The 24356-nt window shown below is 28.0% G+C and overlaps 5 protein-coding genes across 5 annotated transcripts; 4 read left to right on the forward strand and 1 right to left on the reverse strand.

Annotated features, from left to right (window-relative positions):
* Window positions 1-165: 165 nt before the first annotated feature.
* LOC129612714 (serine protease 27-like) lies at window positions 166-7692 on the forward strand. Its single transcript, XM_055526470.1, is given in 5 exon segments — window positions 166-199; window positions 6155-6667; window positions 6731-6892; window positions 7190-7534; window positions 7658-7692. Coding segments are annotated over 5 exon segments (1089 nt in total).
* Window positions 7693-8186: 494 nt separating this feature from the next.
* On the forward strand, window positions 8187-10466 carry LOC129612700 (dnaJ homolog subfamily C member 11). Its single transcript, XM_055526456.1, has 6 exons — window positions 8187-8352; window positions 8517-8881; window positions 8934-9452; window positions 9507-9623; window positions 9696-10122; window positions 10182-10466. The coding sequence occupies exons 1-6, from the start codon at window positions 8278-8280 to the stop codon at window positions 10383-10385; spliced, it is 1707 nt and encodes a 568-aa protein (XP_055382431.1). The 5' UTR covers window positions 8187-8277; the 3' UTR covers window positions 10386-10466.
* An 818-nt stretch (window positions 10467-11284) lies between these two features.
* Window positions 11285-13773, forward strand: LOC129612698 (WD repeat-containing protein 43). The gene is made up of 8 exons (XM_055526452.1): window positions 11285-11720; window positions 11779-12305; window positions 12362-12533; window positions 12597-12883; window positions 12948-13076; window positions 13139-13288; window positions 13345-13439; window positions 13498-13773. The coding sequence occupies exons 1-8, from the start codon at window positions 11406-11408 to the stop codon at window positions 13650-13652; spliced, it is 1830 nt and encodes a 609-aa protein (XP_055382427.1). The 5' UTR covers window positions 11285-11405; the 3' UTR covers window positions 13653-13773.
* LOC129612697 (DNA repair protein RAD50) lies at window positions 13671-18880 on the reverse strand. The gene is made up of 12 exons (XM_055526451.1): window positions 18713-18880; window positions 18472-18660; window positions 18119-18299; window positions 17875-18060; window positions 17543-17756; window positions 16304-17488; window positions 16176-16242; window positions 15764-16120; window positions 15539-15705; window positions 14993-15253; window positions 14837-14939; window positions 13671-14762 (listed from the first exon to the last, which is right to left on the reverse strand). Exons 1-12 carry the CDS (start codon window positions 18779-18781, stop codon window positions 13815-13817), a joined length of 3927 nt encoding a protein of 1308 aa, XP_055382426.1. The 5' UTR covers window positions 18782-18880; the 3' UTR covers window positions 13671-13814.
* Window positions 18881-20359: 1479 nt separating this feature from the next.
* LOC129612688 (uncharacterized protein CG7065-like) lies at window positions 20360-24304 on the forward strand. The gene is made up of 6 exons (XM_055526443.1): window positions 20360-20519; window positions 20697-21024; window positions 21077-21339; window positions 21416-22049; window positions 22268-22860; window positions 23555-24304. The coding sequence occupies exons 1-6, from the start codon at window positions 20490-20492 to the stop codon at window positions 24092-24094; spliced, it is 2388 nt and encodes a 795-aa protein (XP_055382418.1). The 5' UTR covers window positions 20360-20489; the 3' UTR covers window positions 24095-24304.
* Window positions 24305-24356: the final 52 nt, after the last annotated feature.

A 24356-nucleotide genomic window follows, 5' to 3' on the forward strand; every position in this document is an offset into this window, starting at 1 on the left:
ATTATAAGCTTTATAATTTTCGATACATTTTGAGTTAAATCGAAAATTGGTTTTAATTGCACTTACAAACCAAAAAAACAAAAATGTCATGGCTATAAACAAACCAGAGGAAAAATTAAAAATAAACACGAAAAGGCAATTCTTCGTTATTAATATTTTTATTACATGTTTTCTGTTTTTGGTAAAAATGGTCGAGATTGTAAGGCGCCTTTTCCATTTTCATTTCAGTAGCAATAAAATTTTTTTGCAATAATATAGTGGTTGCATTAAAAAATGACGCGCGCGCGAAAATTCGTAAAAATAAAGAAAAAACATAAGGCATAAAGATAAAAATCGAAAAATTTTTTAGTATAGAACAAGAATAATGAGAATATGTAGTATTGACCTGCACTCATGCAGCAATCGGCATACGTCTGCAGAAGTGAATTTTTCTATGAACCAAATAAGATATGAATGTCAGATGGATTTAAATAAATTTGGCTATAATAGCGTCTTGAATTTTACCGATGTATAGCTTGATTATTTTGTGGAATACGTAATTGAAATTTAATTCTACATTTTATGATACATACATACATAATGATATGTGACTACGAAAAAAATTTTTGAAATTAGTTGTCGCATTACTCACTTACTTTGGGCAACACTATAGCTTTATTAATCAATTAAGGCGACTTAGAATTGAATGCTGAACAAAAATAAGCCATTATTATATCAATATTTTTTAAATTAATTTGAATGACTACGAAACAACTCGAAACAGAATGGTAAATTTATAACATCATACGTCATACGATAAAACAGTAACCACATCTTTAATATTTGTTTGCAGCTACTGATTAGTCAAATAAATTTCATAAGAACCCTTTTTATAACATAAAATTAAATGAAAATTTATATATATGTATATATGAATGTGTGCAGTATGGAACATATACACGCGTATTTGAACATACGCTATACATACTTGCAAATTCTGTCTTTTCATTTTTGGATGCTTATCACTCGTATTTTAATTAATTAGTTTATGCAAAAAAAAAGAAAAAAAGGTTTAAATTTTAATGTGGTGTTAATATAGTTTTACTTTTATTTTTTGATTTCAATATGTAACTAGGCTCCAAAAATAACATTATGTAGAAACAAACCCATATTGTGCTAATTTTTGTTCCGCAGTCCGTTTCTGTTACTATATTCAAAAACAGTCTGTTTAAGTTTATAAGTACAAAAGTAATTCCACAAATAGGTTTTTCTATGGGCCTATTTGCCAATAAAATGAAATAGAATAAGGTTTTTAGTTCTATCCCTGTGTAATTCTAAGTATTTCAAATCTGAATTAGAGAAGCCTGCAAACACAAAGTTAGCCCGCTTTTTGTCTTAATGTTACATAAATTTAATAACGACAATTTCTTCTTTGTTAACCCAACTTACAGCTTCTATAAATAATTTTATTAAAATCTTAATAATTTTAAATTACTCTTATATAAAAATGAGAAAGATATAACAATAAACTTTATAATAATTGTCATCATTTCTTTAAAAAAAAGAGAGAAAAAAAATCCGAAAGTTATCAGTTGATTTTTGATAATAAAATTTTTTATTTTTTTGTTTATCATCTCATCCCTTCTCACTCTTTATTCATGATTTTTAATTTTCTTTTACGCTTCATCTGTTTTATTACAACCTTTATGCATCCACCTATACTTATGAAATTTTATAGAAAAGAAGAAAAAAATTTAATAATTTTAAAATTTTTGCTTTGAATGTTTTATATATATATTTTTTTTAATTTTGATGGTATAAAAGTGAATGCATTTTTGAAATCAACTTTTTTATATTTTAAAATTTTCCGGTGGAATGTATACCGTTAAAAAAACGTTAAAATTTAATTCGTGTTGGAAATATAAAAGAACATTTTTTTTTTTATAAAAATTTAAAAATTTTTATTTATTTTTATGTTAATATTTTTTATATTTTTAATTATTATTTCATATGTAAAAAATTATTCTGTTTACAAAAATAAATATGAAATTTGGACATTTTAAAAACAAGATTAATTTAAACATGTGCACATAAACAACTTTTAACACTAATGCAGATTACATTTAAAGCAAAATAACGGTAAACAACACGTATAACACATTACAATTACAACTGTTCATTATAATAATAATCGTTAAGCGCATATAACAATAGAAAAATGATTTCTCATTAAAATAATTAATGAAAATTTTTTTATTTTTAACATTAAGTTTAATTTTACTGTTATGCAAACACGAGGAATTAATAAAAAATTCAACAGAGTAATTAAACAAAGTCAACTCATCTTAGAAAATACAGTGTTATACTAATGAAAATCGTTAAAATATTAAAAACAAAAATTATAAACGTAATTTGTTATATTTATTTAAACCGATTCAATAAAAAATTAAAAAAATATTAAAATAATTTTCAAAAATTTTAATTTAGAAATAAATAAAAAAGAGACTAAACTTGTGACATTTATGAAAAATTTATGACAATAATATACCTACCTACCATAAATTTTATGACAATATACCATAAAAAGCTGTTTATTATTTATTTCTTATTTATTGTATTATTTGTTTTTTAAAGTTTATGGTAAGTTTTTTAAAAACGATAAGTTAGAAATATATGTAACTCAAAAAATACAAATATTGTTTATGAAATTAAGAAAATGTTACAAATTAAATAGTTATAAAATATAATATGTATTTCGGATTATACACAATAGTTTTGTTATAGTAGAAAGTAGAGATTTACTTTAATTTTTTGTATTTTTTTTATTATAATAACTGAAAAGTTTAATACTCTTGCGTATGCAGAAGCTACAAGTGACGAAATATATGTCAAAAGTGACAACGTAATATCAGTGCGATTTAATTTCATACGATTAATAATATCTTTTGTGAATTGTAATAGAAATAGAAATGGTTTAGCAATTATATCGTTTATATGGTGGATCTAGTACTTTACTTGAAATTTCAATCTGCGTATATACTGTACAGATTAAGGGCCTGATCATCTGTCTCGCAATTTTACTCGGCAAGTGAGAAGAAAGTGAGTAACTATCATATATTTGTATAATGCAAATTTCGAGTGAAAATTCGGTATTACGTATCTCGCTTCTATATTTCAAAAGACAAAAATTCAATTGAAAAAAGAAATATACATTAGAAAAACAGAGAATTCTAAATTGTGAGTGAAGAAAAAATGGGAAGAAAGTGGAGATACACGATTAGACTGTAAATAATATTATTTACCTGAAATCGACTTGATTTAATGTTAACTGATAAGTATTATACATTAATTTGTCATTTTCAAACTTTCTATGTAGACCGACTTGATTTGAATATTTGTAGTCGAGTAGCGGTTATCTCAATTCGAAATCTGCTCAAAGTCGGCTTCAAGCTGCGTAATAAAAGCAGTAAATGAGAACTTCAAAGATCTAATGGATGAACGTTATTTTGATTCTTCACTTTTTTTTCTTCCCATAGACGACGAAAAACCTTCGATCCTTCACACGTCCACTCATGGGATCTTTTGTTATTCCCATCTCCACCTAGCAGTATAGCAGCCACTTCAAGCTGCGAGATTTTCATCGGAGTCACAAAGTCCCTTCCTAAATGCCGTAGTCGTATAAGCCATTTATCGCCTCGCAATCACACAGATAGTGCTCCACCGTTTACGGGCGCAAACTAGGCAGGGACGATTGATCAAACAATCATTCTAACAGTCAAAACCAAGTAATCAAGCAGTCGCTGACTATTCACTTCTTTAAATTTTTATTTACTTCAAATACTAACTGCTGCAACAATTTTTATTTTAAAGCCAAATAGTACAAATTTTGGAAATAACAAACAATTCAACTTACAAAATTATAATTGCTGAATGGTTCAATAATACAGTATCCATGGCTTACACTCTATAAAAAGAACGTTTTCGCTGCATTGTTTCATGTTCTATATTGTATCTCAAAAGGTTTCGACGAGTTAGAAAGTTCTAAATTGTTTAGAAACTGTGTTGAATACGCCGAAAAAGCAAATTTTTTTTTTCAATAAAAATTTTTTTAATTTCAGGTAACTTTACAAAAATATAAAATTATGTATAAGAAATTAATTAATTATAATTTTCCGATGCTTTTTATAAAATTTTGAATGTAAAATTTATTAAAATCTTCCTACTAAAAGCTCAAGTTTAAAGGCGGTTCGAAAACGGTTTAATGACAGCTTTTTTATGGAAGACATTTTATTTTATATACATATTATTTATACATTTAAAATTTTTAGAAATTTTTAATTGAAATTAAAAATTGTACGTAACTTATATTATGCATAACTTTTGTTATATTTTTATCCTATTATTCCTACATTCCTTACATAAAGTTCAATTTTTTCTTTCTCTCTCTTTCTATTCAAATGAACTTTTACTTTTTTTTTCAAATCCTCAGAAACATTACATTTATATAACACATATGTACATTATACTCAGTGGATAACTCATATTTTCGGGTTATTCGTCGCGATTCTAGATTTTAATTAAAAAAGTTTACCATTTTCAAGAAGATTATATCATGCAAAATGGTTTTAACAAAGAAAAATATTAATCAAAAAGTGAAGTCACATTCATTTTAGTTTTTTCCCTTAAAAAAAAGAAACAATTTTTATAGTCATGCTTAATCAAAACTTGTATGGGCTTCATATTTTATATATAATAGAGTAATAGAGCAACATCATCAAAATTATTATAAAATTACATAAATCTTATAACAGTTTAATTTAAATAAATTTTCACACTTTTTAATCAACATAATAAACTATAATCAATAAACTCAACCATGTGATGTAATAATGAGCACATTTAATGAGTATGCTCATTACTTAATCTCTTTATATAATTAGATGTTTGCCCACCCATACATAAATGAAATCTATATATTATGATATAATAATCATAATTATTAATAATAAATAACAAAATAAAGAAAATTCAGTGGATAATTTAAAATTTTCTTTTGAAAATGAAGATGATGTTAAATTTGAGGATGGTATTTTTGCTTGAACGCGGATTTGCCTGATCGATTACTAACGGGTTGTCCGTTAATCCACGTAAATCAAATGCTTTATTAAGACCCGCTTCACACACCAATCCGTATTGGAGAATTATGTCTTTCCTTCGAAAAACCAGTAAAAAATTTGGATATGATTTTTAATGATACGTTGGATGATCAATTTTGTCTAAATATACAATTTCCGGGACAGAGTTGAAGTCTTGTCTTCTATTCCATAGTGATATTTTGATATGTTTTGATTTTCAACCGTTATTCTTTTGTGTAAAAATAATGAAAACTCACTTCCCCAGTTACTTATACGACAACTTCAGATTTTTTAAATCAAGAAAGACGAAATGCGTTGTTTTTCCCAGAAATAATTACCTTTCCACGCATCCAGTAAGACTCTTAAATATTTTGCCGGCTCCAATCCGCGGTTTTTTTGGATTCCACCTCTGTTAGCGAAATGTCCAGTCCTTTCTTTTGGTATGTCCAGTTAGCATAATGTATTCGGTGTCTTTATTTTTAATTTTTTTTATTTTTCTTGCTCATAACATGCGATTAATGTTAGTGTGATAAGTTTGAATGAGTTAAGATGATAACTAGTGCTGTATACTGCAGATACGATTGAGTTGGTCCAAATGAATGAAAAATTATTTTAAATATTTTTACTACTGTTATATCGAAATTATTGCTTATTGCAATTGCTGCCCCTGAATATTTTAAATTTTCCGATTCTTGTTAAGTATAAAAGCCTTGTTTTTGCTTACTCGGTTTAATTCCTCATTTACTGCAGGTGGCGTTTGCTTTTCCTCTAGTAGATTATTGACATTCCATGCATTTAGGATATTATTCGTTTTATTTATCACTACAAAGTTTAGAAATATTAAATTAATTAAAAAATTCCATATGAATACTTAGATACATACATCTATATATGTATATAATAATTAATTAAATTTCTTGTTTTTTTTTTTTTTGTTAATATTTTTAGTACACCTGTATGAAAAATTATGCAGCTATCTCATACTAATATAATATTATTTCAAATCTTCATGTCAACTTTACAATTTCGGATGATTTTAGGCAGTTCTTTCGAATTTCCTAATTTTGAGACACAATCGTCTCAAATACTTCGTTCATTATTTAAAATAAAATCAAAAAATCCATCTCCAATTAATCCAAAAATAAATTTTTTCGATATAGTTGATCAAAATTTCCAATCAATAGATGATACAAATTCGTTTCATTCACTTAGTAATCTTGATGGTTTACAATGTGGAATTCGGGAAATAAATTATGTACCTCCAAGACAATTTCGTTCTAGTAGAATTATAGGTGGCCATGAAGTTCCTTATGGTGCTTTCCCTTGGCAAGTAGATATACAAATTTATAATTATCGAGCAAGAAGATTTCAACATCATTGCGGTGGCGCTTTAATCGATGATCAAATTGTTATAACTGCTGCCCATTGTCTTCAAGTTCCGAAAATACAATATTTAAGAATTGTTTTCGGAAATCATTTTTTGATGCAACGAAATCTTTTTGAACATGGTTATCGGGTCGAAGATATAATCATTCATCCAAATTACAGAAAAGGTAATTCTTTAATAGTGTATTTTTTATAAAAAAAAAATAATTTACTTTCATTTAAAATATAAGATGGACCATATAGTAATGATATTGGACTACTACGTATTAGAACTCCTCATTCAATTGGGATTGGTTTTAATTCACATATAAGATCAGTTTGTTTACCAGATGTCAATAATTCACCAAAAGTAGGTTCTTGGTGTACAGTAACTGGATGGGGAGCTTATAATGGTAATACATAAAAATTAAAAATTTTTTAATTTACTCACGCATAAAATATGTACATATGTATATTATTTTATTATTTTGCAATTACTTCCAAGATAAATAATATTATGTATAAAACAAATATCCGTAAAACAAAATTTCATATTTTGGAAAGAAAATCAACTATATAAACAAAATTAATGTTATACGTGGCTATATGTTTAAGGTGTTAAAAAAATTGGAAATTGTTTGATTCTAAAAACATATAAAAATAATTATTAACTAATATAAAATATTTTATACATCTTCTTACATTTTTAGCTGATAATTTACAAGAAATCGCCAGTTCTTTACGTGCGGCATCAGTTCCGATTTTGGATTTGGACATATGTAAACAAAAAACAGTAAATGGAAATCGTGCTCAAAAAGTTTTAGATTCTATGTTATGCGCTGGATTCATACAGGGAGGCGTAGATGCTTGCTCTGGAGATAGTGGTGGTCCCTTAACCTGTGAAGTAAATGGAAAATTTGTTATAAGTGGAATAGTATCATGGGGAGATGGCTGTGCGAGAAAAAACCGTCCTGGAATTTATACTAAAGTAGATGCTTACACGAATTGGATCAGAGAAACAATTGAAAAATTAAAAATTTAAAACGATTTTTATGGTATAAACAAGCGCCAATTTAGAATAAACAAATTCAAAAATAGGTTTCTAAAATTAAAAAGACTGTTAGTTTTTAGTAAAAATAAAATAAAAAAACAATTTTTATTTTTTTAAATTTATACAGTATGCAATCTAATCCTGATTATTGTATATGCTTAAAAATATATCAATTTCACCGTTTTGTTACTATTGCATTATTAATACTTATTAATAATTTTAATTAAAAGCCAAAAATAATAAAAATATTCAAACTGGTGAATTTCAATACAACCAAGTGTGTATACGTTTTACGTTCTCATCAATACATACCACTTGCTTATTAAAAAATATTCATGTGGAAAATTACAAAAACTTTATCATAGACACGAATTATTTGTATAAATTGGTTTATGTTTACAATAGTAATATAAAACTTTGTACGATCAATTATTGATTTGACATTCAAAATGCCTTCAGAGTAATGCAATTTTGAATTTTTCTAACCACAGATAACTACATTACCTGTGCGACTATTGCCGTCGAGCGGCTAGTGTATTGTGTATCTATTTCTATCTAGTCCTTAGATGACTCAAACGTCAATACAAAATCTATACATAATGATACTAAAATGACAAAGAGTTTTTGACAAATTTTTCAAAAGTCAACAATTGACAACCTCAGTATTTTTTACATTCGAATCTTGTACTTTTATTTTGTTTTAATTTATTTGTGATTTGAAATCTGAATTGGAAAAACTAAGGAAACATGGACGAAGAAAACTCTGACGATGGCCTTTTGATAGAAGAAAATTATTACAGTTTTTTAAACGTAGCAAGAGATGTAAGTTCTTCTTAATATGATGAAATTAGGAATTAAGGTCGAACTGTATAAATAGTATGTGACATAACCTCTTGAATTATATCTATTAACCTTTAAAAATAGTTAAAATTTGTGTTATAACTTATAACAAATTAAGTAACCACTAAGCTTATTTAAATTTTTAGGCTACTATTGAAGATATAAATGCATCATACAGAAATCTAAGTCGGATTTACCATCCAGATAAACATATGAGTGCAGAAAGTAAACAGAAAGCCGAATTGTTGTTTAATAGAACGAAAACAGCATATGAAGTTTTATCTGATCCACATAAGCGCGCGATATATGATTCATTAGGTATTCGAGGACTTCAAACAGAGGGATGGGAAATAGTTCATAAACAACGAACTCCAGCTGAAATTAGGGAAGAATATGAAAGATTAGCTAGAGAAAGGGAGGAAAGAAAGCTTCAACAACGTACGAACCCTAAAGGGAATTTAACTGTTAATATAAATGCCACTGATGTTTTCAGCTATTATGATGAATTTGAGTAATTTTGATTTATTTTATTGAAATTTTAAATATTTTTGTTGAATTTATAGTGAACCTGGAGGTTTTCCAATTATTGAAGTGTCCGGAATGAGTATTTCTCAATCAATTGAAGCACCTATAACATTACGCGACACTGTTATTATGTCTGGCAGTTTACAATCATCTAATGGAAATGGTTCTGGCGGTTTTGTCATATCAGGTAGACGATTAATTAACAAAGGATGGCTCGAAATGGACGTTGGAGCTGGGAATGGCCCTATTATAGGTTTCAAAGGTTCTAGAAATCTAACTCAAAAAGTTTATTTAAATGGTGGTGCTACGCTGAATTTTAGGCGAAATGGCATAATACCTGGCCTGGTCGGAACTTTAGCAGTACAACTAGACAAACATACTGTTGGTTATTTGACTTATAATGCTGGGCAAACTTCTATGTCAACTGTTATTGAACATAATGATGAAAAAAATGCATGGAATACATCAATTGTAATAGGTATACCGCATTGCTATATAACTGCAAGTTACACAAGAAAACTTTTAGAGAGTGAGTTAAAACTAAAGCTTGCAGGAAGGTAAAATTTTTTTTTTCAAAAATTCGTTATCTCTTATATTTTGATTTTTCGTAGAGTTGGAACCTTTGGTTATTATGCGGAATATGGTGCTGAAAAGAAAGTGTCGAAATATAGCTCAGTTTTAGCATCAGTTTCTATTGGAGTACCAACTGGTGTAACCTTAAAACTGAAGTAACTAACATTTTTTTCAAAAAAAAAAAATAAATATAACAAAAAAGATAATGGATACCTTCCCCTTTTCAGAATCATAAGATCATCACAAACGTACACATTTCCAATTCACTTAAGCGAAGAAATAGTTCCAGCTGCCGTTTTTTATGCAACTGTAACACCATTAATTGCTTGGTTTGTTCTAAAAAAAACTATTATTGAACCAATGAATGCGGCACAAAAAAAAATTGAAATTGACAAAGCGAAAGAAACAAACAGACAAAGATTGGCCGAAAAAAAGAAGGAGGCTGAAGCAGCTGTCGATTTAATGAAAGCTCAATGTGAAAGAATAATTACTGATGAAGCTAAAAAAAGTGGCCTTTTAATAGTTAGCGCCATTTATGGAAAACTAAATATTGATTCAGATTCTAGCCAAGAAAGTGAAATTATTCTTGATGTAACAATTCCCGTACAATGTTTAGTTAGAGATAGTAAATTAATTTTATATAGTGCAAGCAAAGTAATTGTCCTATAATTTTTCAATAACAATATAATGTAATATCCTGCATACATTTTCAGAGTGAACTGCCTGGATTTTATGATCCTTGTGTTGGTGAAGAAAAACACTTAAAAATAGAGTATTCTTACCGTGAAGTAGTCCAAACAATTATTATTGCTGATAATGAACCCTTACGTTTACCACGATTAGTAAGCAGTAACACTAATAGTAGTTCAACAATATCGCCAACAAGAGCAAATGCTAATAACAACCAGAATACATAAATATAGTTTAAATATAATATAGAGAAATAGAAAATTAGAAGAAAACTCAAAGAGAAGAAAAATAAACTGTTAATTCATTCATATTGTTTTTAGAATTTTTCAATTTTAGTATGTAGTAGACAAACAATTTGGAACTAAAAATGATATAAAAAATTGTAAAAATGCTTTAAAAACAAAAATTTTTATTTTTATTTTGAAATCTACATATATATACATATATAGGAACTTTGACTGATAATGAAAACGAAAGTAGACTCGCCTAATGCTGATATTGGTTTCACTGTGATACAGATAGAAGCAAAGCTTTTTGGCTGAACTCAAAGTTCAATTTTAATTAATTTATGATTAAACAATTCATTAAATAAAAATAAACGAAGATGTATGTAAATTTCAAAATTTGAAGAGCGATGCAGAGTAATAGTCCAATCATAAAAGTATATCACCATTTGCAACAACGGTCTTGCTTTTCTTTAGTTTAATTACTAACTTAAATATCTTTACTATTGACTGGATACCTGCATATACATATGTATATACATTTTCTTCTCTTATTAATAAAGTTTATTCAACTATTTATACATAACCAATCTAGTGCTATGTTTGAGCTGTCCATTTGGTTTATTTATCAATGACAATGACACTAATTAAACCACAGGACCTGTGTTAAAACCACGGCTGACAGAGTTTCAAAAAAGTTTGCTGAAATCCGTAAACAATAGTTAGACGTTTCAAGTTGGATATGGCAACGCCACTCAAAAACTTTTAGCTTCAATTAACATATGAAATTAGCATCAAAATATTTGGCGTATTAATTTTGTGGTTGTAGCCGACAAAAAAAATAAGCCGACATGAATTGTTGTTGCAGCCGATATGAATCGTTTCACTTGTCAATGAAATCAACAAAATAACGTGCTTATTTCTCAATGCTTGTTTTCTATAATTGCATATTTAAGAAGAATTTTCGTACAAATATATTTTAACAATTTGTATCGTGTGTAAAATTTATAATAATACAATAAAATGATGTCTACAAATACTATTAGTGAATATTCTTCAGATGGAAAATTATTCGCTTTAATTAATGAGCATGGGATTCTCAAAATTTGGGATACAGAAACTAATGTTCTAAAGCAAGAATATGCACCAAACTTTCATCTATCAGGACCTTCTACATGCTTAAAGTGGCTTAGTATAAGTCAAAATGTAAAAACTAAGAAATCCAAAAAGCTGAAGACTACAGCAAATGAAAATCTTGAAAAATCTGATGAGTCGTTATATATTGCTTTCGGTACAATTAATGGAGGTGTTGTATTATATTCGTATTCCTTAGGAGAAGTAATTATTTTAATATTATTAAATACATAGTTTTAGTTTTATTTCTTAACTTACACAGGTAGAACGCTCTTTAATAGGTGAAGGACACACTGGAAAAGTAACATGTATAGCATTTGATAATCACGACATATTATATACTGGTGGTGAAGATTGCCATATAATTTGTTGGAGTTTATCAAATGAAAAACGTATTGCATCCTGGAAAGTTGGTAATGAGAAATTAAATAGTTTAGCATACCTATCAGAATCGAAGAACATCGTAATTGGAACCAGGCAATTAAAAATATTTTCTCCTGAAAAACAAGAAATAATTTACACGCATATTGGTCACACATCTGACATTCTTTTATTAGAAACATTTACTTACGGACTTACAGATTTTTGCTTGAGTGCCGCAAAAACCGAGAGAATTATAAATTTATGGACCTTGAAATCAAAAAATAAGTATCGTAACTCTACTGCAACTCTTTTAATGGAAGATATTGCATATTGTTTAAGCTATAAGTTTGAAAACGAACAAACATTAAAAGTTTCTGTTGTAACAAGAAGCGGTGTTATCCACATTTATTGTATAGACATGGAAAAGTAAGTTTCAAATAATTTTCTGGAAATTCAATTATTAAAATTTTCATATAATTTAGTTTAAAACCCGATAAGCCAATTAAACCAAGTACTACTATACAAATAGCCTCTGACAGTCAAACGAATATCGAACCAATAATGGCTATTACTGCTTCATTAAAATTTGGAAGTAAGAAAAAGGAGTTACTTTTTGGTTATGGAGATAAACAATTTTTGCAATTCGAGAAGATAGTAACGGAAATTAATGATATTATACTAAAAGCAATAATCTACAATTCTAATAATGTTTTTTAGACCATAAATTTCGCAGAACATATACAAGTCCTAATTAGATCCCAACCTAAAAAGCCATCCAAAACCAACAAACAAGCAACTGAAGCAGTTTCTAAAACAGTTATTCCGAAAGTTGGTACAGCATCTTATCAAACTGCATCTACACCCATTATCAGGAAAAAAAGGGATGATGTTCAAATACCTTTAGAAACACGTTTACAAAATCTGCATGTAACAAATGGTGAAATGCCAAATGCTCAAAGTAAAGTTCAATTGTTAATCCAAGCTCTTCATAGTAAAGACTCGAAGTACATATGATATTCACTTGGTATCACTTGGTATAAGTTAATTACCACTCATTTTTCATTTCAGTTTGTTATACTCCGTTCTTTCTACAGAAGATCAGAAAGTCATTAATTTAACATTACAGAAACTTCCAGTACAATATGTATCATCATTAGTTAACGAATTAACTCTTTTAATGGAAAAGAAACATGTCAAGTACAAATTTAAAAATAACCTTTAAAATATATTTTAAGCTAAACCCGTTTATATTTTTCCAGCGTCCAAATATCATCAAATTGGTTGAAAGCATTAATTAAAATTCACTCGAGTCAGTTAATGGCTCTTGGATCAGAAGACTTGTTGGCAAAATTTGGACCATGCATTGGAATCATTGAACATAGAGCAAGTTGCTTAAACGATCTTTCGAAGTATTTTTCTTTCATTAACAAAGTTATAATTTATTAATAAAATTTTACGTATCCAGATTAAATGGAAGATTGCAATTGTTGGTAAGCCAGATTAAACGTAATGTTGAAGAGGATGTACTAACAAACGAAAATTGCTTAGTTTATGAAGATGGTAAGCTTTCAAACCCATCTACATATTTTATATTCATTTTCATAATTAATTTTATTAGAATCAGATGAAAGTTTAGACTTAGAAAATAATATTCCCGACAATAATACATCCCTCTCAGATGATGGTGATTGGGAGGCAAATGAAAATGATCAAATGCATCAAAGCGAAAATGAGCAAGACGATAATGAAGATGAAGATATGAGCAGTAGCTAAAAAAAACTCCGACATAAATGCAAATTAGAAAACTTTTTCAAATTTATTTTTTTAAGTATATATGTATGTATGTAGAATTTAAAAAAAAACCAATAATAATACAATTACGGAATGACTTCAAAAAAAAGATTTATGAATTTTCAAGTAGGTTTATATAGAAATTTACATTTCAGTTGCCAATTTTACTTGTCTGACAACGCTTTTTCCCTCTGCATTCCTTGAAACTTTATGATAATTTCGAATTTTACCTAAAGCTGATATAAACTCTTCATCATGTGTAATTATAATAAGCATAAAATTGCATTGACTTTGACGATCTTCTATGATACGACTTAATGTTTCACATAAAGAAATTATATTATTACGATCTAGATTGGTGGTTGGTTCATCCAATGCTAAAACGCCACAATTTGAACTAAATGTTTCAGCTAATGCCATACGAATTATTAATGAGGCTAAAACTCTTTGTCCAGCGCTACAGCGGCCACGCATTTCTAATTTAGTGTTGTTCTTGCTTTGCACAACGCTGTAATTAAATGTACGCCTTTTAGCCGCTGATGATTTTGTATCTTCGCTTTCAGTTTTTATTTCAATATAATCTATATCATTTCCACGATATATCTGACGCCAAAATTCACGTATAAGACGGTTGATTTTTTGCATTTTTTCTTTATGATATTGGCTTAATGCTCTATCTAAAGCAAAATGATATTCGTTTAAATCATGAACTACTTGTTCCAATATTTCAACTTCATAAAATAATCTTCGATAATTTTTTAATGCATCTTTAAACTTCGGATCTTTTAATTCAGCATCAAGTTTTTTGATTTGACTCTCAATTTCGCCGATTTGCCCTCGTAATTGTCCACGTTTTGTCACTATTGCGTCTCTTTTTTTTATTAGTTCAGCACGTTCTTTTGATGCAGTGTCCATACTCAAATCACCCATTTGTTTTAAAACAGCTTCCAATTGATCTTTCAGTCGAATATTTTTCTTCTGCAAAACTTTCAATTCTCGATTGTCTTTTAGGTCTCTTTCCGCTAATTCTTGATTTGATATTATGGACTTAAGATTTTCAATTTTTTCTGTTGCTTGAGTATTCTCTTTTCCCTATAACAAAGATGAAAACAATATAAGAAAAATAAAAATGTTGGCGTTTTAAAAAAAAATTTTATTAATATTACATTTTCGGCTTGTTCGTTCATATTACGTCTAAATAATTCCTTCAAATTTTCTATTTCTTCCTCTAAATTTTCTTCCGCCAAATTTTTCAGTTCCTTATTCAGACTTTTTAAAAAAAAATAATTAATGAGTATCATTAACGACTAGTTAAGTCATACCTTTCAACTTCGTGATTAATTTTTTTCAAACCATCTAGTTTGCTCTTAGATTTATTCAATATAGTACGATTTTCAGTTTTTAAGTTTTCTTTTTCCTTAATTAAATTATCAAGTTTTGACTTCAAGGGGTTCAATTCTTCTTCCAAAGTTTCTATTTCCTTAGAAAGTAAATCTAAATTTTTAGAAATTTCATCGTAACGAGATTTGAGTTGAGGTAATGCTTGTATTCCTTCTTGTAATTTGATTTGATTATCTTTTAATCTATAATTGAAAAGTGGTTACAAAACATCTAGTAAAAATATAATATGTAAAGGATATGTAAACTTCCACATGAACAAAAATTAAAGAAAAGTTTTATAATATAGGTGTGAACGCTCTAATCTAAAATCTACTGATAAGAGACAAAAATTAAAACTGGTCTTTTATGCTAATGCAATCAAGTTCCAGAAAAATTACATTTAACTTAATATTCGACCATAAAAATTTTGTATGAGAGTTTACATACAGATTTTTACACTATATTTTGTTAATAAATTAGTAAATTACGCCAATTTTGTTTCTTTTAATCTTGTTATATCACTTTTTTGTGTACGATAATCATTTTCCAATTTTTCTAATTCTTTTCTGTTTGTGTCTAGCTCCGTAGATACTGTATCCTTTTCAGTTTGAATATCATCGATATTTAAATTTTCTGCTTCTTTTGGTAATTTTTCCTAAAAAATAAAATTTTTTATAACCTGTATCAATAAGAGCGAAAACAAATAAAATAACCTTTAAACTTTGCAAGTCATCCTTAATTCTAGAAGCATCTTTCAATGCTTCATCTAGCAAAGCCATATCGCCTAACATTGAATTAACCAAATCTAAATTAGAAGATGGTTCAGCAATTAACAACTGACATGATTCAATATCTTTCGATAGCTCAGATAATTGATCTTCTAACTTCTTCAAATCCTCTTTTCTTTTTGGTATATCCTCTTCAAGTTTTGTGTTTTTGTCGATAATAGACCTTAATCCCATTAAAGACTCGTAATTGTGTTGCTCCTTTTTTAAGGATTGCTCTGTTTTTTTAATATTGGCAGGAACTCTGCGTATTTCTTCTGCCATCTCAGCAGTTAAATCGGTTGCCTATAAAAATCTGTAATTATTACCAATAAAAATACAATGCCAAATATGTTTTTACCTCATCATTTGATAAATTTTTATGACATAATGGGCAACATGGATCGTCATTAATATTTTTCATATATCTAAAATATAGAATCATATATTATCTTCTAAATAATAAACTTTTAATTTTTTTTCCTTTACTTTTTAAACATTGATTCTGAAGATTTCAAGGCGCCGAGCTCCAATTGATATTTTTCCACATTTTCTTTGGAACGTTGCAATATCTCCTCATATGGAGTACCATGACATTTGTCAAATATTTTATCAGAATTTTGTTGATGATCGTTTTCCCATTTGGACAATTCTTCTCTTTTATTTTTGCGCTCTACTTCTAAACTGTTCAATTTCAACCGATTTTCATTTTCTTTTTCTTGTAAATCTTTAATTTGTTTTTGGATTTCTTCATTAATATTTTGAAATTGTTTTTTGTAATTTGATTCAATTTCTTTATCAGGAAATATAGTTTTAATATTACTTCCGTGTTTGTTTTTCACTTTTCGAATTTCCTGTTCTTTTTTTTCAAGTTGTTGCTCTTTTAAATTAACCTCAATCACTTTCTTGGAAATTGAGTTTAAGAACGTCAATTTTTTATCCAACTCGCGATATTGCTCTTCTTTTGTTTTAATATCAGATTTTTTATCGTTTATTTCACGTTCCTTATCTTCAAAATTTACCTTTTCCTCAAAAGTTTTTAATAATTTGTCAGCCTTTTCTACCTCGGCAGTTATAGATGCCAACTTTTTAGCGCTTGCTTCGTTTTGGTTTATTTCGTCTTCGACTTTTTTTAAATCTTGTTGCAGTTTTGATTTTTGTCCCCGCTTAGATTGTATGTCACTTTCAATTGTAACTTTATTTTCCCGACATTTATCAATTTCAGTTTGTTTTTCATTTTCAGTTTTGTCGTGCTTTTCGGATAATTCCGAGATCTTTTTATCTTCCAATACAAAAGCTTTACCAATTTGCTCATAAATATTTAAAACTTCGTCTTCCTTAGCATTTTCAATATCGATGGATACGGGTATTTCTAGTTTTTCACAAAGATCAGAAATTTTTTTTGCTCTTTTACCCACATATTCCTGTTCTAATTGACGTTTACTTAACAGAGTAGAACGTTTGTGCTCCAAGTCAGTTAAACTAGATCGAAGTTTCCGTTCTTGGTTTTTAATACGATTAAGCAAATCTTCCAAGCTTTTCAATTCTGATTTTTTTTCTTCCATGTTTTCGTGAAAATTACGAATTTCTATGTCTATTTGATCAACACTGCCATCAAATTCTTTTTTGATTTTTGACGTAAGAGATTTAATATGCTCTTCGCAACTTTTTATACTGAAAGATCAAATTAAAATTAGATAGAATAACGAAACATACAATGAAATTTACTCTGCTTTTAATTTGATTCTCTCTCCATTATAACTTCCTATTTCTATTTCTATTTTCTGAACAGCTTTTATTCGTTCTTCAACTGGTATCAGATCATTATCAAATTGGTCACTTTGTTTCAGCAAATCTTCTTTTTTTTGTCTTGAATTAGCCAAATCTAAATTTTTAGTATCTGCCTCCTTTTTTCTGACTTCAGCATATCTTAAATCATTCCCTGTAATATAGACATATGATTATAAAATAAACAAATACGTATATGTTTATATATAACTTATGATAAAAAATATATTATCTAATTTCAAATGTTCACTAATCACTATTTCAATACTAACGCTTTAATTTCAGCGAATCTTGTTGTAGTTTCTTTATTTTAATCATTTTTTCTATAGCTTTGTCATAATTACTGGTACCAAAAATTGCGTCAAATTTTTCTTTTAATTTTTTAGGCTCATCTAAAGGCCAGCAGGCGTTCTCTTGATGGCAAAATATAACGTTGTTTATTATAGCTTTTGAAACTCCTGAAAATAAAATTTTTAAAATATTATTCATTTTATAATCTATATTTTAACTACAAACCCATAAACCGTTCTAACTCATTATCAACATCAATTGCTCTTTTACTTATGCTTTGACCTTCATTATTACCGTAGGTAATTGTAGAATCCAAAGCCATAAAATTTGGACCAGCACGCCCACGTTTCTGAGTTATCTTAACTGCCCTGGTTACCGTGAGAGTTTGTCCACGAATATTTTTGACCTATATGATTTTATATACATAAGTGAGGGTAACGTTATATAGTTTTTTTCAAATATATATAAATAAAAGTCACTTTGTATTCAAATGTGAAAAAGAATTTTAAACTGTTCCCAAGTTACATCACTTCTTCAACCGAAAAATTAAAAATCCCTAGATTTTACATATCATTTACCTGTAACTTTACTTGCCCAATACATTCCATTGCATCAAAAATTTTGGGATCATGAACAAAACTTTTGCCATGATCACTGCCGGGTGGTAATTCTCCTGTTAATGCATATTTCAAACATTCTATTACAGTTGTTTTGCCACAACCATTAGCTCCAAGAATTAAGGTTACCGGAGAAGAAAATGTTATACTCTACAATAAAAAACTTTACCAATTAGGGAACCGTAAATTAGTCAATTTTTACCTGTTTATCTTCAGCTTTCGTTCCAAAACTCCTTATTCCTTGTATCGTTAACTGCACAATAGATGACATATTTTTTTAACTTTTATTGCCGTAGCTTTTATTCCCAAGAACGCTTAAAAAAATTAAAATAAAATTTACAATTTTAAAGCAACTGACATTTGCGCGTCCCCTTGTTGAACAGTGTTAGTACCATAAAAAAAATACAATGAGTATCAATCAAACACAGCCTTAAAAAGAGCAGTCAAAAATTTGTTACATACTATGAATAATGAATATGAAAGAAGCAATAGGCACATGAAATATATGCAATCTTCAGAAAATTGGTGAGAGGATCACTTTCATTAAGACATATAATATTCTTTTAAAAATTATAGAAAAAATATTTATTTTTTAAATTTAAATATTTACTTTTGAAATTAATTATAGAGATTGGTGAATATGGTGAAAAAATTATTGCTTGTGATAAATCGCATTAGTAACTTATGCCGTCATTTTTACAAAAAATAGTTGCATACTTTTAGTTGCGTGTTTTTTTCATCGAAAATTATTTTCTAATTTTTTGAAAAGTTGTATAAATCTTAATGCTTTTATATTCATGTTCGAGACATGTACGTTAAAAACACGTTAAAAAAATCAAACTTGATGCTTAATATTTATTAACATTTACCTGAGATGTTTTTTAATTGTTCACTCGGAAAGAAACCTTGTAGATATGCACAGAAAATAATGTGACCAATAAAATGAATCAGTGCAAAAATGTATCAAAATGAAACACTTCTTCATATTAATTTCGCTTTTGCGGTTAAACCGATTTTTTTATGTATTGTTAACTCTATCACCAAAAATGAAAATAAATCAATAAAAAAAATGCCGCTAATCAATCATTAAGGTGCTCCTGCATGGGTTTATATAAGGATCAACTTGCTTGTGTCAAACATAAAGTTAAATGATGTTTGATTGACAGTTTGAATCAACCATTGATGTTTGAATATTGTTTGAAATATCTACAAGTTGTCAGATAATAGGCGGGAAGAAAATGATATGTTAATATCATGCAATGACTTTAATGGACCTGAGTCCGATAAAAGTCATATTTAACATCAGACTTTGTCGGACGGAAAATAATAAAAATTACTATATTATCAGCATAATTTTTGTTAAACATGTATTTTAAAAGTGAACTGGTATAATTAATTTCTTGTGGTAGCTAGAAGTAGCTATCAGCTAATTTTTTTATGGTTATATTTTCCTTAGTTTAATAGAATTAGTAAATTTGGACGCAAAATTTGAGCGCCATGAAATATTTTCAATCTCACATATCATCATCAAATTATATTTATAATTTATCAAAAAATGCCTTAATTAAAAACTATATCTTAGTTGAGCAAAGCACTAGTATTGGATTCCGCATATTCTTTTCAATTTTAAAAAATACAGGAAACAGAAAATAATAAAGCCACCGCCAAAGACTATTTTGGTACTTTAACATTTTTTAAAAATTATATTAATATGGTTAAATGTAAAACATAAATTTATTTTAATAACTGTGAATGTTCTACAACCTTTGTTGAATAAAATGTTAAAACGTGTTTGGCAAGAACTTTTATCGTGTAAACCTTTCTTAATTGTCAATTAACTTGTGCCGTGTCGATCGATAAAGTGTTCTGGTCTTTAAGCGGCTTGGAAAATTTTAATCAACATCAATAATATACTTATTTGGTGAACAATATAATTATATTTGAATTTTAAAAAAGCATTTCAGAAAAATTCGAAAACCATGAGTAAAAATAGAAATAATTCGAGACAGGTATTTTACAAAAAAGTTGTTTTAATCTATACGAATATGGCGTCCATTAATTTTTTCCAATTTGTATTTGCTAGAATTTTAAGATAAATTTACAATACAATTGCTAAATTTAAAATTTTCTTCTTTTTTAAAGTTTAATAATACAATATTTAACCGTGTTGTTTTATATACAAATAGGAAAATGATGATTTCGATGTCGAAGAAGAATTGCAGAAAAAAATCAAATTAAATGATGAGACTGAAGAATATCTATACGCTCGCGGGCCAAAATATGATGAAAATTTATGGCCAATACAATGCTTTTTGTGTCGTTGGACGTATATTATAAATGAGCGAAAGTTTAAAACTCATTTGAAAAGTGATAGGCATTTAGAAAATTTGAAAAAGGCTGAAACAGAACCGCCGAATGCTGAAGAATATCGAAAAATTCATGAACAAGTTTATTCGGATAGAAATAATTTGAAAAATCCTATCAAAATATATCCAGGCGATGATATAGCAGAAAGTATTTATAATTTCTTTTTTCTAATAAGAAATAAAAACGATTTAAATTTTAGTTACTCCGGAATATGGTGATAGACTTCTCCCAATAAAAGTATACAAGTGGGATAATCCACCGTCTGAAAAAGTTACCGAAGAATTAACTCCTGATATTATCATGGATTATAACCGCAGATGCCCCATATTAGGGCTTTGTTATGGCTTCAAAATGGCAAAAAATGATAAAGTTCGTTATTTCTGTGCATTGTGTATTCAAGATTTGAATGAGACCAATGCTTATCAGCACTTTATATCGAAGGAACACTCAATTGCATATGCTGTAATTTATAATATTAAAGAAATGTTATATAATATTGTTTTCATAAAAATTGTCTTTTCGTTTTTCAATTTTTTAGGAAGCACATTATCCGGAAACCTTAAAATTATTGCCGTCTGATATGACTCAAGAACAAAAAATTGATGTTATAAGATATTTTTATCATAAAATTGAAGAGTGGAAAGGATATCGCCCATTTTATTTGGTTAATGCCAACTACTTCGATACATTAAAAGATCGATTTCTACCAAGAGTCATGAAAATTTATCATTACAACGAAAATACTGTAAAATTTCCGGATGATGATATAAAAAAAATAGCTGCATTAGTGAAGTCTGGCAAAGTAATGGTAACAAAATATTTAAATAAATTGCCTAAGCAACCAGAAAAAGAAGAGGATTGTTTAAAAATAGACACATCTTCCGAAGCTGTACCACAAGAGGACGAATGTGATATAGAGAAAAATCGAAGAAAACGTGATCGAAGCAGTTCATTAAAACGATCAAGTAACGCAAAAGAAAGTGAACGTGCTAAGCGTCTGGGTTTGGATGATAGTCCATCCAACTGGCAAAAATACCGCATTTATTGCGATAAGGCATTAAGAAATCTAAATGCTGAATATGCAAACTTTTTCGATATCTCTGAAAGACACCCAAAATACCAAGAAGAATGGAGAAAATTTTATAGAATGAGAACAGATCAACTAAGAAGAGGTAAGAATTTTATTTTAATAAATTATTCAACATAACAATCATTGAAATATGTTATAAGTATATTATAATAAGCATTATTATTTAAGATAAGCTTGAGTTTATTATATGTATGTTAGACATAAACAAAATTTTAACTTTTAACTTATATTTAAATTATAAAATGCTAAATAATTATACCTTAAAAGTAACAAACTGAAAGACAAAACTAAAATTTTTAGATCGTATCAATCCAAATAACTATAACTTTATGCCAGACTGGAATCGCTATTGGATGCGATATTTGGAAGATTGCTATAATGAAGACGCTGAAAAATGTCGTTTTGAAATTCGAAAGTCATTAAAATTACCATTCCGAACCAGGACACCACCCCCAATTGATAACATTGTTGGCAACAACTCTGCTGCTTCTTCTAGTAATTCCAATAAAGGACCCGTACCATTAATGGAACTTGCAATTAGCAATCCTCTTATGATCGATTATCAAAGCGGTAACGTTAACGACGACTTTGAACCATTTAATCGTGGTGGTTCACGTGAAGATGGCGGTGACGACGGTTCCAATAACTTAAATAATAACAATAACAGTAAAAATAATAACGTTAATAATATTAATAACGCAACAACTCAACAACCACAACCATTAATCAGTGATGAACAACTACAACGTATACAACAACAGCAAAAAGCTGAAAGCTCTGATATAATAAGCGTATTATCAGTCTTAAGATTGCTAGCAGCATTAGAAAATGAATTGGGTAGCCTTGGACCCGTTGTTAATCAACTTTTGGGTAAAGCTGTTCTGTATGAAAAGGTATTTTGCATATTTTTGATGTAAAAATATCATTTACCAAGAATTCCTTTAATTGTATTTTCTATTCCTAAAGAAAAAACAAACTATTATTTTTTTTTATCGTTTTTAATTTTACACATTAATTAAACGGGGAATAAGATAAAATATCCACCAGCAAAATGATTATGACTACGTAAAACCATCGATAGAAAACTTGAGAACTTGCTTTACAAAAACGCCTAAATTAAATTCATGCACCTCATTGCTATGATAATTGCTAATAAAATTTAATAGCAATAGGACAATTTAAATCATTGTAACTCTGTAAAAAATCATTTACTTATTATTTGGGGATTAAATTTCTGTTCCATTGATCAGAAATTTTAAAGTGCAAAAACGAAGTATTGGAAAATAAAATCATTCAGCATTTTTCAATACAACTGTGAGCATTGCAAAAAGATTACGATTCCCATCTACAAAATATTTCTTTTTAACATTATTTTAATATATTAAAATTCAAAATTTGCAATATTATTTTAACCAATTTTAAAATATTTGTATTTTCTATAACTAATAAAATTAATACCATATATTATATAAAATAACTTTTATGGAAAAATATTTAAAATTGGCTTCCAATGACGAAGTAACTAATATAATTTATTGAAAATATTATAAAATTGCATTTATACTATCATTTTTTCTTTGTAATTAGGAATCTAAAATGAGTGCAAATGAACTTTTACATGAAAATGAATACTTTACATTATTTGTCACTTCATTGGAAAAACTGAAGGGTATTGTTCTAGCTGGTATAATTCCGGAATCAAAAACTTTCGCAGCCAACAAATGTATAAATGATCTTGAAACAATACTTAATTTATTCGATGAATATTTACGTCGAAATCCAAATGCTGCACAGAAACATATAACATCCAATGAAATATTGGACGGTAAACCAATCGGAGATGAAACATTGAAGAATGATTCAATTAAAATGCAACAATCCTCTGGTCAACGAGGAGGTAACACTATTTCAGGCAATGGAAACAGTGTAAAAATGAATTCGAGTGCAATAAATGCAAATGATTCTCACTTTGCATATGATACAACTATGGATGATATAAAGAATGAATCACTTTCTAAAGGAGGAGGCGGATCAATGGGACTTTCAGGAAAGAGAACAAATAATGATGATATTCCAAGTTTAATGGGAAACAATTTTCGTAGAGGAAATCCTTTTAGCAATTGGTAAAACAATAAAATTATAAAAAATATAAGAAATAAATATAAAAAAGATAAGGCATACATTATGATACACATTATTAATTTCAAAAAGAAATTTTATTAAAATTATAATTAAGATTTAACAGAAACTCCATAAGTACAGTAATTCTGATTTAAAATAATAGAGGAGAAAAAATTCAACATCATGTTTTTAATAATATGAATGTAATGATTATTGTCAATAAAAATAATTACGTATTTCTTTTAGCCTTTTAAACTACCATTCTTTT

Source organism: Condylostylus longicornis, unplaced genomic scaffold (genome assembly GCF_029603195.1).
Source record: "Condylostylus longicornis isolate FDR11 unplaced genomic scaffold, ASM2960319v2 ptg000076l, whole genome shotgun sequence".
NCBI classification, from domain to species: Eukaryota; Metazoa; Arthropoda; class Insecta; order Diptera; family Dolichopodidae; genus Condylostylus; species Condylostylus longicornis.